General features: G+C 39.6%; 2 protein-coding genes across 4 annotated transcripts in view; one reads left to right on the plus strand and one right to left on the minus strand.

Annotated features, from left to right (window-relative positions):
- SUMO1 (small ubiquitin like modifier 1) overlaps window positions 1–8,882 on the plus strand; it is a 27,610-nt gene extending 18,728 nt beyond the window's left edge. For 2 of the 3 annotated variants that reach the window (XM_022567432.2, XM_089916492.1), the window contains exons 3-5: window positions 144–221; window positions 2,658–2,729; window positions 8,049–8,882. In XM_022567432.2, coding sequence (XP_022423140.1) covers window positions 144–221; window positions 2,658–2,729; window positions 8,049–8,117 — 219 coding nt within the window. In that variant the 3' untranslated portion in view covers window positions 8,118–8,882. The other variant, XM_089916491.1, reaches the window with a different exon arrangement.
- The window catches only part of KIAA2012 (KIAA2012 ortholog), a 120,488-nt gene continuing 111,548 nt past the window's right edge, over window positions 7,539–16,478 (minus strand). The window contains exons 20-23 of the mRNA XM_022567431.3: window positions 15,238–15,410; window positions 14,424–14,593; window positions 13,389–13,602; window positions 7,539–11,516 (exon numbers count right to left, since the gene is read on the minus strand). Of these exons, the coding sequence (XP_022423139.2) occupies window positions 11,378–11,516; window positions 13,389–13,602; window positions 14,424–14,593; window positions 15,238–15,410 (696 nt within the window). The 3' untranslated portion in view covers window positions 7,539–11,377. The remainder of the gene's footprint in view (window positions 11,517–13,388; window positions 13,603–14,423; window positions 14,594–15,237; window positions 15,411–16,478) is intronic.

Consider the following 16,478-nt stretch of genomic DNA (forward strand, 5'->3'; position numbering starts at 1 on the left):
TGCTAAAAAGAATATTTTGGTGGGAAAATATAGGAGACAAGGTATACATTTCTATTTGTAGTATATGTGTAATTAAATAATTTGTTTCAAGCAAAGCAAATAGCTTACACAGAGAGTGACTTTTTTCCCTCATATCTCCGTAGGATAGCAGTGAGATTCACTTCAAAGTGAAAATGACAACACATCTCAAGAAACTCAAAGAATCATACTGTCAAAGACAGGTTTGTATGTTATAATATTAAATTCAGTGCTTTATATATCATTAATTTTTCTTTCTTGTCAAAAGAAAAGTAATCCTTTGGGACCTCTCTGGTGGTCTAATGGTTAGGACTTTGCAAGAAGAAAGAGATCATCTATGTGTTAGGATAAGTAAAACAATAAATGTTTGTTTCTGTTTTGGTTTTTTTTGGCCACGCTGCGTGGACTGTGGAATCCTAGTTCTCCGACCAGGGATTGAACCCGTGTCCTTGGCAGTGAAAGCGCAGAGTCCTAACCACTGGACTGCCAGGGAATTCCCTGTTTCTGTTTTTGATATTAATTGTTATGCTCAGTAAAGTCTTTTAATTGGGGCTCAACTAGCTCACATTTGTTATAATGATGGGAGCTACAGTTGGAAACGAACATATTAAGTGCAGTATGCTAGTAGGTACTTGGATACATTGTCAATTACTGTTGACAACAACTCTGAAGAAAATTATATGGTCTTTTTACCTCATCTGTAAATGCGAGAGTTGATTATTGAGAAAAAACAGTGCAAAAGTAAAAACTAAACTGATCCAGAATTGAAGGTGCTAGGTTTGGGGAGATAATATAACATCAAGTTAGTATAATTTCTAGCTTTCTTTTTTATGCTTCAGAGTCTACAGTCTTTAGAAGTTTCTATACTCAGTTCACAGAGGCTTGATAATTTTTTTCTTATATTTGCTGATATACGAGGAATGGGACACTCAGTATATCTGAAGTATGGAATACTTACCCAATAGAGAGAGATTGAATCATCTTTCCATTTTGATTTTATAGACTGGTTTCTATAGAAACTTTTTTGACTTCAACATAAGATATTTCTTTTTTGAAAGATCCTATAGTTAAAATCAAAGAATATTCCACTCTTGTCAGTCATGTTTATTCTTTTTTTTTTTTTTGCGGTAAGCGGGCCTCTCACTGTTGTGGCCTCTCCTGTTGTGGAGCACAGGCTCCAGACGTGCAGGCCCAGTGGCCATGGCTCACGGACCTAGCCGCTCCGCGGCATGTGGGATCTTCCCGGACCAGGGCATGAACCCGTGTCCCCTGCATTGGCAGGCAGACTCTCAACCACTGCGCCACCAGGGAAGCCCAGTCATGTTTATTTTTAACATAACCCTGGAAATAATTTTTATTTATTTATTTATGGCTGCTTTGGGTCTTCGATGCTGCCTGTGGGCTTTCTCTAGTTGTGGCGAGCAGGGGCTACTCTTCGTTGCGGTGTGCAGGCTTCTCTGCAGTGGCTTCTCTTGTTGTGGAGCACAGGCTCTAGGCTTGCAGGCTTCAGTAGTTGTGGCTCGTGGGCTCCAGAGTGCAGGCTCAGTAGTTGTGGTGCACGGGCTTAGTTGTTCCACATCATGTGTGATCTTCCCGGACCAGGGATTGAACCTGTGTCCCCTGCGTTGGCAGGTGGATTCTTAACCACTGCGCCACCAGGGAAGTCCCAACCCTTGAAATAATTTAAAACCAGGGAATTTCCTGGCAGTCCAGTGGTTACGACTTGGCTCTTTCACTGCTCCCAGGTTCAATCTCTGGTCGGGGAACTAAGATCCTGGAAGTGTGGCCAAAAAAACACAAAAAATAGTTTAAAACCAAATACAGGATAAGTTTGCAAGGTCTCATATATTTAAGTATAGTACATATTGGAAGATAGTTTGAATCTTTTTGGATGTTTTTGGGATAGTATTGTATTGAAACAGTGAAAATCTTAACACATTAGTTATTGAGCAGAACTTTCTACTACTTTTGGACTAAATGATTCTTGATTTGTACTTATTAGTGAAGTTATTTCTCTTTAATGAGCCATCTATTCTCTTTTAGCTATTTTTGTGGAATAAGTGATTAGAAAAATATATTTTAATACCTTTTGTGATATTTATAGTGCTGTAAATGGCATCACAGGTTTACTGTAGTTTATCTGGCTTGCTCCTGTGCTTTACCGAATTTCTATGATTTAATCTGTTTAAAAACCAATTTTGCTTGTACAGTTGGAAGCTAGTGAGGCTGCTCATCCAATATCTGACTTTATGTTAGCCTACAGATTTGAGAGGAAACTATATAGAATAGTGGTTAAGAATGCACGGGCTTAGGAGCAGATTTAGCCTTCAGTTCTTGGCTAGCTTGTGTGCCTTCTCCATACCTTAGATTCCCTAGTTGTGAAATGAAGATAACGTGATAATACCTACCTTCCAGGGCTGTTGTGATGAAAATTTATGATTATGTTTATAAAATACTTGGTACAGGGAGTGCCTAGCAAATAGTTGGTACTCAGTAAATGATAATTATGATAGAATTAGCTCTCTAGTTTTATTATGTTCTACATATTCTGTTGAAACTTTCATATTTGCTTTTTGTGCATCAAAGTACCTGTTATCTCTTCTAAGATTTGTATATTTGTATGTTTTCTACCTTTTTAGGGAGTTCCCATGAATTCACTCAGGTTTCTCTTTGAAGGTCAGAGAATTGCTGATAATCACACTCCAAAAGAAGTGAGTATAATTTCTTCTCTGATTCAAGGCATATTTTTAATTCTGCATTGAATGATTTGGTTCACTGGTACCATTAAACTGTCCTTTTCTTGAATATCCTCTGATTTAACTGTTATATCATTTGTCAAAGAGAAAAATAATCTTTTGAGTTGAACTTCCCTTGTATTGCCTTCAAAAAGTGCCTGTAAAAAGAGAGGTGGAAAGTAGAAAATGAGTACTGAACTTGTCATAAGGCACATACTACGTCTTTTTGAGGATGGACAGATGGTCCTCAAATTTGGCAGATTTCTGGTACATTTTCATGGTGATGGTGACCTTCACAGTTCAATTTTGACTTTTGACCCATTTTGAGAACTTAATATAGAAGCTTAGTGTATATTAATATAGTTGGCTCTGTCATCTTGGTTTACATTTTTTAATGCTTCTGTGCCTTTATTTGTTTTATTGTATGTATGGACTGTTTTCTCTGTTTATATATTCCACCCTCTCTATTCCCATCCCCACTGCCACCCCCCAGGCATCTGAAAGTAATAAAGTGCGGGAGAGAATGTGTGTATTTATATTTACACAGATTCCCCCCTCCAAATACAAAATAACATTTTTGATATTTCTGATAGTGGGAACAGCGTATGGTTATTATTTGTTTTTTGGTTTAAAAACATTTCAAACTTACAGAATTATGAGACTAGTATAATATTCTCCTTTATAACCTTTTTCCTAGATGCACCAGTTATTAACATTGTGCTATGTTTGCTTTTTTGTTCTCTCTGTATATACAGATTATCATTATTGGTGGGCCATTTGATATTGGCCCTTTATCCCTAAATATTTCAGTGTTATTGTTGTCCTAAGAGCCACAGTTAAATTATCTAATTTAAGTGATTTAACCTTGATACAATACTGTAATTGAATATACAATCAAAATAGTCTGATTTTACCATCTGTCTCAGTAAGGTCCTTTATAGCTCCCTCCCTTTTGTTTTTTTTTTTTAACTTGACCTGGGATCTCATCCAGGATATGCATTCTAACTAGTTATCATGCCTCTTAGCTTTAATGTGGAACAGTTACTCAGTCTTCGTTTTTCATTACACTGACATTTTTTAAAAGAATTCAGGCCAGCTATATTTTAGAATGTCCTTCAATTTGGGTTTGCCTGTTGTTTCCTCATGATTAGATTCAGTTTTGCATTTTTGGTAGGAGTAGCACAGAGTGAAGCTGTGAAATTCCGAGTGCGTCGTATCAGGAGATAGATGATGTCCATTTGTCCTGCTATGGGTAATACTAACTTTGGTCATGTAGTTAAGATGGTAACTGCCAGATTTCTTATCCATTGTAAAGTTATCATTTTCTTTTGTAATTAATAAGTAATTTGTGGGGAGATACTTTGAAACTCTGTGAATAATGACATTCTTTAGATATTGGCCAGTGGGGACCCCTTCAATTTGGCGTCTTTCCTTTTTGACACCTCTCCATCTCTTTAGAAAGTTTTTATTTTGAAATAATTTTCAATTTACAGAAAAGTTGCAAGAATAGTCTGAAAAACTGTACTCTTTTCCACTTAGATTCACCAGTTTTTAACATTTTGCTACCTATGCTTTATTATTCCCCTCCCCCCCATATATAAGATATGCGTGTGTATATATATGTATATATCATCCAAACCACTTGGGAGTGGGTTGCATACACCATGCCATTTACTAAATATTTTAGTGTGTATTTCTTAAGAATAAGTATATTCTTTTACATAACCACAGTACTGTTAATAAAATTCAGGACACTTAACACTGTTAGAAAACTTTAGTCTTCAACCTAATTTTGTCATCTGTCCCAATTATGCCTTTTATAATAAATTTTCTCCCTCGTCACAGGATCCAGTTCAGTATCAACATATTTTATTTAGGGGTCTCTTTAATTATCTTTAATTTGGAACAGTTCTTCAGCCTGTCTTTGTCTTCATGACATTTACATTTTTGAAGAATACAAACCAGGTATTTTCTAAAAAGTCTCTCAATTTGGGCTGTTCTGTTTCCTCATGACTAGAGTCGGATTATGTATTTTGGGCTGGAATACTACATAAATAGTGATGTGTCTTTCTCAGGGTGTAATATCTGGAGTATCTGAAGTCCCTTATCATTGAGTTTAACAGTTGTCTTTTTCCTTTACTGTGTAGTTACTATTTTTCCTGTTTTAATTGAGTAATTTGTGGGCACATACTTTGAAACTATGTGACTATCCTTTTTCTCATCAAACTTTTCCCTGTAGGTTTAGTATCTACGCACTTTCTTAAGTACTTCCTTACTGTCTGACACAAGATATTCCAAACTCATGTTGTATTTTCCCTGTCCTAGCTTGGCATAATCTCTGCAACACAGAAGATACTTATTACATTTTAGCGACACCTCCCTCACTATCATTAAGAGATTTATCTTCTTAGAAGAATAATAATGGGGCAGTGGGAGAGAGTAGGTATTTAGGGAGTGACCTCTTTGTACTGTTGTTTACTCATCTCTGCTAGCGTATTACTTTTTTTAAAAAATTTATTTATTTTTGGCTGTGTTGGGTCTTCGCGGTCTTTAGTTGCGGCGAGCGGGGGGCTACTCTTCGTTGCGGTGCATGGGTTTCTCATTGTGGTGGCTTATCTTTGTTGTGGAGCATGGGCTCTAGGCATCCAGGCTTCGGTAGTTGTGGCACGCAGGCTCAGTAGTTGTGGCTTGCGGGCTCTAGAGCACAGGTGCAGTAGTTGTGGCGCACGGGCTTAGTTGCTCTGCAGCATGTGGGATCTTCCTGGACCAGGGATTGAACCCATGTCTCCTGCATTGGCAGGCAGATTCTTAACCCCTGTGCCACCAGGGAAGTTCTTCTGCTAATGTACTCCTTAAAGCTGATGGCTTCATATTCTCCATAGTTTGAGGACATGTGCTGCCTTCCTGATTTAAAGGTTCCTTGTAATGTTTGGAATTTTAGTCCTTGCAGTATTTACCAGGCTATATGTGCAATTAAAATTAAATTTTAATAGCCTCTTTAATTACTAATTATTTTAATACTCATATGTCTATCACAATCAAGATACCCATAATACTAGAGCCAATTAATCACTTTAAAAAAATTTCTAAATCCACTTAAGTCTATGTTTTATTTTTAGATTTCTTAGCATATTTTAAATTTTTTTTTTTTTTTTTTTGCGGTACACAGGCCTCTCACCGTTGTGGCCTCTCCTGTTGTGGAGCACAGGCTCCAGACGCGCAGGCTCAGTGGCCATGGTTCACGGGCGCAGCCGCTCCGCGGCATGTGGGATCTTCCCGGACCGGCGCACGAACCCGTGTCCCCTGCATCGGCAGGCGGACTCTCAACCACTGCGCCACCAGGGAAGCCCCCTTAGCATATTTTAATTTTCACATTTTGTAATTCAGCACAAAATTGTCACCTATAAAATACTGATCTTGGACTTTCCTTTGAAATGTTATTTTTAATTTCTTTTGTGATCCACTATAGTTCATTGGAAACAGTGATAGTTTTTGTTTTCAGTCTGCCTATTAACAGTGCTCCTTAACTCTGTCTGCACATCAGAATCAACAGATTTACAGTCCTTTACAAGCCTCACTGAGTGTAACACCTGGGTTTCTATGCCACACCAAGCCCCCTTATGTACTCTTTTATTTTTTAAATAAAGAATACTTGTGTTAAAAATAAATAAAAGTATTAGAAAACCAAACTACCAAAGTATATAAAATGGAAAATACACTTTAGATATCTCTTCATTCCCATTTCTCAGAGGCAACCATTATTAATGTCTTTTAGAAAAAAATTCCAGAATATTTCAATGCATATAAAGCACATTAAAAAAAAAGAACTTAATTGCTTATACTTGCTTAATGTTCTGTATAAGGCATTTTAGAGGGTCTTTTTTCTTCTTCTTTTCCTTTCCTTTTCTGTAAGAGTTGAGAAGGACTGGTCTGAAAAATCTAGCTTATACAATTGGAGGTGTCAAATAAGAGTAGAAGTATAGTAAGTTTTCTTCATTGAGTGGTTACTATCAAAGAAAATAATAGTTATATGCCAGAAGGAATTGTAGATGACAAAGCAAACCACTTAGAAATGAATCCTTAGGCAGTATTTTTCTAACTAAAACCACATATATTTCAAAGTGAGAGCAGGTTTTTTGAAAGAGATTCTGTCAAGTAATTACATCTAGAAGTAAAATGCGTTTTAGAAAATATGCCATCAAACTATTATTTAAACTATTATATACATGTTTGATTAGATTTAAAACTCCCTTAAGGTACTTTTCAGAAACGCTTAAATTTTATATGGTTAATAAACTGGGACGTGAAGTTGGCTCAGCAAAATAACATGAATGACTACATAGACATAGTATCAGAGGAAAAGATATACCTCTCTGTTCTTTAAAACTTGGTTGTTTGGGGCTTTCCTGGTGGCGCAGTGGTTGAGAGTCCGCCTGCCGATGCAGGGGACACGGGTTTGTGCCCCAGTCTGGGAAGATCCCACATGCCGCGGAGCGGCTGGGCCCGTGAGCCATGGCCTCTGAGCCTGCGCGTCCGTCCGGAGCTGTGCTCTGCAACGGGAGAGGCCACAACAGTGAGAGGCCCGCATACCGCAAAGAAAAACAAAACAAAACAAAACAAACTTGTTTGTTTGTTTTGTTTTGTTTTGGCTGTGCCATGCAGCATATGGGATCTTAGCTCCCTGACCAGGGATTGAACCCATGCCCCTTCATTGGAAGCACAGTCTTAACCACTGGACCATCAGGGAAGTCCCCCTCTCTGTTCTTTAGATTAAGGGAAACAGTATTCTTTTTTCTTTTTTTTTTTTTTTTTAATAAATTCATTTATTTATTTACGGCTGCATTGGGTCTTCGTTGCCGTGTGTGGGCTTTCTCTAGTTGGCGAGTGGGTTTGTTGCGGTGCACGGGCTTCTCATTGCGGTGGCTTTTCTTGTTGCGGAGCATGGGCTCTAGGCATGCGGGCTTCAGTAGTTGTGGTGCGTGGGCTCAGTAGTTGTGGCTCACGGCCTCTAGAGCACAGGCTCAGTAGTCATGGTGCATGGGCTTAGTTGCTCCGCGGCATGTGGGATTTTCCCAGACCAGGGCTCAAACCTGTGTCCCCTGCATTGGCAGGCGGATTCTTAACCACTGCACCACCAGGGAAGCCCAGAAACAGTATTCTGAATTTTAGAACAGGATAACTATGGATTACTTTTGTATCTTTTTGCACTTTAAAACAGTGGCCACATAATTGCAGCCAATTAAAAAAAATAGTACTTTTATATTGTACTACTAACACTTTTCTTTTCTCTTACAGTTGGGAATGGAGGAAGAAGATGTGATTGAAGTTTATCAGGAACAAACAGGGGGTCGTTCAACAATTTAGATATTTTTATTTTTTCTTTTCCCTTAATCCTTTTTTATTTTTAAAAATAGTTCTTTTGTAATGTGGTGTTCAAAACAGAATTGAAAACTGGCACCCCATCTCTTTAGAACATCTGGTAATTTGAATTCTAGTGCCCATTATTCATTATTGTTTGTTTTCATTGTGCTGATTTTTGGTGATCAAACCTCAGCCCCATTCATATCGCCCTCTCCTTTTTAAAAATTATGTGTGTGCACAGAGAGGCTGCCTTTTCCAGGACTGTGCATTTACAGGCTTGTGATAAATAAGATTGACTAATGCGAGTGTTCATAATGACTTTCCAATTGGCCCTGAAGTTCTAGCATGTGATTGCTTCACTCCTGGACTGTGACTTTCAGTGGGAGATGGAAGTTTTTCAGAGAACTGAACTGTGGAAAAATGACCTTTCCTTAACTTGAAGCTACTTTTAAAATCTGAGGGTCTGGACCAAAAGAAGAGGAATATCAGGTTGGAGTCAAGGTGACAGAGGTGGTGAAAATAATGACTAACTCCAAAGATGGCTTCACTGAAGAGAAAGCATTTTAAGATGAAAGAAAAATCTTGTCAGAAGATCCCAGAAAAGTTCTAATTTTCATTAGCAGTTAAAGTTATTCATGCAGAAGTGTATACAGCAGAACGCTGCTCTTTTTGACTTTATTTGTACTTTTTGGCCTGGGATATGGGTTTTAAATGGACATTGTCTGTACCAGCTTCATTAAAATAAACAAAATATTTGTAAAAACCGTACCAATGTTCATTTTTTTCATTTTATTTTTAATTGTACAGAAGGAAAAAAGAAAATGCTTAAAACATAAGGTTTTCTTGCATAATACTGGAAATTATAGTTTGTACATGGTACACATGTTTTCTTTAGTACTGTGCAGTGATGACGATCATGACTTTGAAGCCCTGAAAGTTACTGAAGTGCCTTCTGAATTAAGGATTTAATTAAGGCCACAATACCTTTTTAAATACCCAGTGTTGTTTTTTTAAAAAACTTGATATTCCTGTATGGTGCATATATATGATACAATTACCCAATATGTTGAATAAATGGGCACGCCAAAAATTCTTAATCGATATTGATAATTTCAGTTTTTCCCTTAACAATTTACAGAATGTTCTGTGCTTAGTTAAGGTTTGGTATATTTTGTTTATATTTTCTTTTATTTTTTTATATCCTCTCTTTAAACTGTATAAAATTAAAATACCAAATTAGTTCCTTAATTACAGGGCTTAACTTTTTCTTTTAAATCCTTAATGAATCACAGAATTCAGTATATCTGTGCATATATGTAATCCTATTTCATATTATTCCAAATAGAATGTCATCTAATTGCATTAGAAGAGCGAATAAGACCTATCTCTAATGCATTTTATAAACTGTTATAGTTTGAATCCCTTCTCAAGTCCTCTATTGAAAAATAATTGGCTTGCCTTATAAATTCTTATATTTGACCCTAACTGAAAAATTATTTGTATTGTACATATATAGTAAATTAGAGCTTTTAGACCATTACCTGGCATTTATCATTATATTTAAATAGTAACTAGGAGTCAGACCCGTTTCTAGAAAGTCCTCATTGAGTTGCATATTTCTGTCAGGCCTGAGTCGCAAACCTCATAGGCTATTGGAACTATCCAGAATGCGTGAATATGTAGATTGGTATCTTAGCTTTGTTTGCATCTCTTTCTGAGGGCTCTCAGCATTTAGGTGGTGGAGCTTAACTATAATATAATTTGGGGGATATAATTTTCTTGATTTTAGTTTATTGGATTCTTCTAAATGCTTTGCAGTCTGCTATGGTTAACTGAAAAATGTGCTTATCTGGTTAGTAGTGCTGATAAAATAGGCTTTTCACAGCAACAATTTAATAGAATATCAGATTTGGAAGGGACCTCGAATACCATTTAGTGTAGCCTCTCTACCTGGTGCTTGACTGCAACATCCTAAATTTGTAAAAGAAGGGAGAAAATAAAATCAGTAATGGTAATTTCCCCCGCAAGGATGTTTTCCTTGAGTGTTCTTTCTTCTCGGTTGAATTATTTGAGGTGCTCCTTTCTCACCTAAGTATTATTGAATGAATTGAATGAATGAATGAATGTGCAAGTAGGATCGACAAGTTTGAGAAAAAGTTGTAAGTGGCATATTTAAATTCACTGTGATAGCCAGTGTTTTGGCCATTTTATTTCTATTTAAAGCAAGTGTTTGAAAATAAGCATCAAATCTAAGCAAGTCCAGTAACACAGCAATACAGACTCAAAATTAAGCTTCACTTCTGGATTGTGGAAGCGCATTTCCTGTAGAAAGCACCTTACAAGCATTAGTGGGAGATTTGAGGGAATCATCTGCAAATACTAAGTTTTTTTAGCTGTAGACAGTGAAGTACAGAATAGGGCCAAAGGAAATTCGTGGGAAAATTCAGGTTCAGATACTGCTTGCTTTAACATCTTTTTACATATCTTATTTGCTAAAGGTCCTTCATCCCCTTTAATGATCAATCTATGATAGATACTTATCAGATACTTACTGATATGAAGGAGATGTTAAAGACATTACCTAATCAAGACGCTTATAGGATCAGTGTGATTTAAAAAATGGGGAAAGTATGTGAGTGGCTGGTTTTTCAAGACACAGGAGCAAAACCTCAAGATCGGTTAATTTTCTGGGCTCTAGAATACAGTGTTGTCCAACAGAACTTTCTGTGAGGATGAAAATGTTCTCTTACAGTAACCAGTAGCCACATCTGGTTATTGAGCACCTGAAATGTGGCTAGTGTGACTGGAGAACTGAATGTTTTAACTTACATTTAAATAGCTACCTGTGGCTCCTCTTTGCTAATTCAGAACTATTGCATTATAGAATTTCCATTTACCTACAGCTCTTTCAGAGACACTGAAATGAAATACTTCAGCTACCCTAAGATTATGTTAATGTCTTACTCACTGAAATTTACTGAAATTCAAACAAATTATGAAATTATTGGCTAATTTTAGGCACCAAAGCTTCTGGATTTACGTGGTTCCAGAGAACATAAAGGATTTAGGTGTGTGACAAGTTTGACTGGGTTGAGTAAGGTTTGGGTGGTGGGGAGGGAAGGCCTAGAGTGAAGTGAAGTGTGGGGTGAGGTGAGGTGAACCAGATGAAACGGAGCTAACTGAGCTCAGGATGGAACTTCATTACAGAAGCAAGTTACTCGTCTTCTGTCACCACCTCCTAACTTTTTAGTTTTCTTCTAGTCTTAAGGTCTTGGTATTTGTAGGAACTGGAAGTAAGAGTAGACCCATGGTCTGGAAATGTTCTGTGTCCACTGTAGGCCATTGGCTTCCTTACAGAGTTCTTGGTGGAAATGAAGATGTTTCTTCAAAGCAGCTTTTTGCCTGAGGAAACAACCCCACCCGCAATCACAATACTGATTAAGCATCCTAGAAATTGTCCTTATAAGCTCGTGGAAGAATTTCGGATTTCAATCATCATCAGTTAGACTTGGGGCTACTGATCTTGCATTTTAGTGGAAGATCATACTCTGTTCATTTAGTGACTTTACATATGAGGTTTAGAGTATCATGATCCTCCTACTAGGAAGGTAAAAGGAAAGGTGTAACAGTTCTTAAATTTGTATCGCTGGAATGGACTCCCTTGTTTTGGAGATGAAGAAACAGGCCAGAGAAGTTAAGTGTACCTGGGCCAATGTCACACAAGTGAAGACGAAATCAAGCTAGTTGGCATCAAGTTCTCCTAACCCTTGCTGGAATGAGGCTCTTTCACACCCCTCATATACCCCTTTAATTACTTGGTTTTTTGCTTTCACCTACTTGGATTAGTGTTGCAAAATTGCTCAACTTCCCCTCGTACTACTTGCCAGTTTTCTTTTTGTGGAAAACTGCAACTCCAGTAGCTTGCTTTTGGTTTCAGTAGTTATGAACCCAACCCTACTGCTATGATACATGGAACACATAATTTTGAAGTTGAATCAAGACTTCCCTAATGATCTGTTTTGTAATTCACGTAACAGCTGAGGAATGTTTCAGGAGAGGAACAACTCAAGGTTAGGTGGAAAACCTTGAAATAGAGTTGTTCTGGCTTCCTTCTTTTTCTGGTCCCCTAAAGAGTATTTATTAGCTTAGATTAAGCTTAAGTTGTAGAAAATTACTTTCAAGGGGTAAATTGTTTACAGTTAAGATTGGAATTCTGGTTTTCTGTGTTGGGCTTCTTTACCCTTCACTTTTAATGGTTCTAAAGGGGGATGACTCTTGCCTTTACTAAGAGGGGAAATTTATGATATAGCCACTACGGAGGACTGGTTTTTAAAGAGTCAATTGAAACCACTTTACTCAAGAGATTCTACTAGCAGAAAGATGCAGTGATCATAACTATTGCAAGAGAACAAAGGGGGAAATGCTGTTGGCCCCTGATGGCTGATTCTGGGCTATTTCTCCTAACAAGGCCTACCTCTCTGACTTCGTCTGGAATATTCTTTGTGCCTTGTTCACTTCATTCCAGCCATGCTTTCTTTTATTCTTCCACCATGCCAGCCTCATTCCTTTCTTTGAACTTTTGCACTTGCTGTTTCCCTACTGGAATATTTTTCTTCCAGATGTTTATGTGGCTAACTCGTCATTCAGGTTTCACCTTATGTATCACCTCTTCTAAGGTGTTACCCTGGCCGATCCGTCTGAACCAAACCTCCTGCAATCCTATCACATCTTTAAAGAATTTCTGAATAGCATTTATTGCCAGCTTAAAAAATCTTTGTTTAGAGTCTGTCTCCCCACCCCCACCCCTAGAATGTAAATACCGTGGGAGAAGAGGCATCTGTCTTGTTTACTCCTGAATTCCCAGTGTCCAGAATAGTGTTTGGCACATAATAGGTACCCAATAAATACTTACTGAGAAAGGTACTGGTTCAGGACCAGGGAGTCTTAGATCTCGTCCTGGTACTGCCCCTAAGTCACTGTTAGCCCTAATCAAGATCCTTCTCTCTTGGACTTGGTTTTCTCATCTGTGAACCAGAGGGCTGAGATAGATGATCTGTAAACTCCCTTCTAGCTTCAATATGAGCTCTTTAAGCCACCAAGAAATTCTGTGACCTTTGCAGTAGGAGAATCTCTATTTTTTAGTTCTTCCAAACCATGCTATGGTAAGTGGGAAAACTTCACGTGCCCAAAGGCAGTGCGAAGCTAGTACTAGTAGCAGGCAGTCAAGCCTTTGAACAATCCCACTACTGCAACTGTTGCCCAAATAGCAAATACCTGGCTTGTTCCTGGACTTGTTTCATGGCTTCCTCCAGAGCCAGCCTTGCTGCTTCCTCTTCCTTTCGCTGTCTGTCCTCTGCTTCCAGCCGAGCCTTCTCTTCTGCTTCCTGTTTCCACTGCTGATACTCCAGCCGTTCTTCAGCCATTTCCATCAGGCGCTTTTGTTCTGCTAACTGCATTTCCAATTCCTTCTGCCTTTGCTTCTCTGCTTCTGCAGAATAGGAAGGCAGGTAGGCTCAGCAGGGGTCTCATTATTGGGGAAAACAACTCTCTGATCTGACTCTCAAGTCTGTGATTCCCAGGGACTCCCAATGAGATATTCTGTAGCTTACCTGACAGCAGGTTGCCAGATCCTTTGTGGGGATTACCTTGGGTTAACTTACTAACTTAAGAGCCCTTTATCAAGCACCTACTATGTGCAGTGCACTGTGTGCAATGAATACAAAACCTTGCGGAAGAAGTTTCCAGAGCCTGGTACGTTCATGGGTGGTATGCAGATGGGTTGGGGACAGGTGTCACAGCAGGGTCTGGAGAAACTTGGTGCTTACTCAGCTGGACTGACCAGTCTAGAGTGTCATCTGTTAAAGTGCTTTCCTATTCCTCAAACGTGAGGCTGTACAGATTCCACACATCACCTGAAAGGCTGTCCTGAAGCTATCCAGATGTTTGACTGTTTCCGTCTGCTAGGGAAGGAAGCAAGGAGCCAGGGCTATGTCTCCAATTTAGGCAGCTTCTGAGCAATGCTGGAAGGGCAATGAGAGGGGCAGGGTCCCACTTCAGGAGATTACTGAATTGGGAGTGGGACCCAAAAGTCATTTCCACAAATGAGTCTTTCTTGTTTTGATCTAATAACTCACTAGAGTCACACATATTAAATCACTTTGAAAAAAATCAGCTTATCCATTTAGAGTGCTTCACACTGAGACCTAGGATAGGAATAACTCTGGGGAGAGTCAAATGAACACCCACAGTGGGATAAATATACTTCTGTCCCAGATAGATGGGCGTTGCAGAGAGCTGAGTCCCCCTTGCCAGCCTTCTTGGCTTCCTCCCGCTGCTTCTTTCTCTGCAGTTCCTGCAGCTTCCTCCGGAACTCCTGTTGCTGCCGAGCTCTCTCTTGGACCATTTGCAACTGGAGCCACTGCTCTTTCTCCTCCTTCTCCTGCCTCTGCTGTTCTTCCTCAAGTTTCTGTTTCCTAAAGCTGAGAAAACCCACAAATTGGTCAGGGAAATGGCAGAAAACACTGTCCTTTTAGGACACGCCATGCCTCTGATGGAGGCTTTGCAGGCTGCAGGCCACACGGAGCGTCCCATTCAGAGGAGACTCGTCTTCTAAGGGAAGCCTAACTGAAGAGCAGAAGCAAGAACACAACAGGCCTGGAACTAGAAGCCTGGAAGTTTCAACACAGCTCTGTGCTCTGGCGCGGGAGCCTAAGTTCCCAGAGCCTCATTTTCCATTCTTATCAAATGGATTTTGAAATTCCTGTCTCACAGTGTTGTTGTGAAGATTAAATGAGCCCAGAGGCCTATGGAAGAGCCTAACACAATGCAGACACATGTGGCAAGAGGCGCAACAAATGTTTGCTGGACTGGATCTCAAAGCCCTCCTGGGAAGATCCTGTGAACATCTGTCTGGAGTAACCCTAATGGTTTAAGACACCACATCTTATCTTTGGTCCAGATTGTCCCTGGGATAACCAGGATAGTGAAAAACGAGACGTGCTGTTTTACTTCAGGGCATGAGCCTCAGAACCAGCTTTACCCCTAGTGGAAGTCAACCCTTGCCTTATCTTCTGCTTCCTATCGTGGCCGTGGCCGCCGTGGCCGCCGTGGCCGCCCTACCCACCGGATCTCCTGCGTGCGGTTCCGTGGCTCCAGCTCCTCCTTCATCTTCTCTGCCCGCTCCAGGTGCTCCTGCTGCCTTCTCTTCCTCTCCATCTCCAGCCGTCTCATCTCGGCCCTCTCTGCTCGCAGCCAGGCCCAGGAAGCTTTCTCTGGCTCCCTCTTAGCGAGGAGGGCCTAAGGAACCAGAGTGTTCTTAGTGCAAGGGACATATGCTAATCACGGGGACCTTGTATCGGCAGTGAGCCGTCCTCCACCCACGGGATGTTGCCTCTAATTAGAGATTAGGTGGTTTCCACACTCTGACCACAGCTGTATAAACTCTGCCACCACTGGCCTGGGCTCTGGGATCTGATCGACCTGGATCTAAGTCTCTCTCTTACTTGCTTCAGAATTTGGGGATAACTTAATTTCTCGGATATTGTCTTCCGTTTAGCTGGCTGTTACCAGAATTAACTGAAATAGTGAAAGAGACAACATAATGTCTGGTACATCATTTGTCTAGATGCACGTTATAATCACCCAAGGAGCTTTTAAAAAGTACTTGAGGGCAAAAGCCCCACCCAGACCAATTAAATGAGAATACCTAGGTGGGAGGCCTTGGTGGGTTTTCAAAAATTTAATTTAATTGTTTTGGCCACGCCACAGGGCTTGTGGGATCTTAGTTCACCCACCAGGGATGGAACCCAGACCCGGCAGTAGAAGCTCGGAGTCCTAACCACTGGACTGCCAGGGAACTCCTTTTTTTTTTTTTAATATACTTTTTTCTTGGTGGTTTAAAAAACATATTCCAGTGATTCTAACGTGAAGCCAGGGCTCAGAACCACAGGTTCTAGATAAAGGCTGTTTTAGGGGCCGACTTAGGTGTAGATGTGTCAAACTCATATTTAATCCTATGCAAATCCACTTTTTCAATGAAACGTTCTCTTAGTTTCTGTGAAGAGCATCTTAGCTTTCTTTTTCTTCCTGATGCCTCCTCCTCAGTCAGAAATATCCTCATGAGGGGAACCTTGAATGGCAACTCTTCCATGGGCACTCTGTGTATCCAACTTGGGGTGGATACTTCCTTGCTTTTTAGCCTTTACTGAGGCAGCGTGGTACTGTGGATTGACAATAAATCTAGAAATTCTGAGTCTATAGCAGGCTCAGAAAAGTTCTGCCCACAGCTTAAAATTTTCATCTGCTGTATAAAGCAGAATCCTATAGTCTAGGCAGCTGGGAAGATTGAGAACTAGAAAGGAAAAA

Source organism: Delphinapterus leucas, chromosome 8, assembly GCF_059928025.1.
Source record: "Delphinapterus leucas isolate spDelLeu-1000000601 "Yukka" chromosome 8, BTC_Dleu_Yukka2, whole genome shotgun sequence".
NCBI classification, from domain to species: Eukaryota; Metazoa; Chordata; class Mammalia; order Artiodactyla; family Monodontidae; genus Delphinapterus; species Delphinapterus leucas.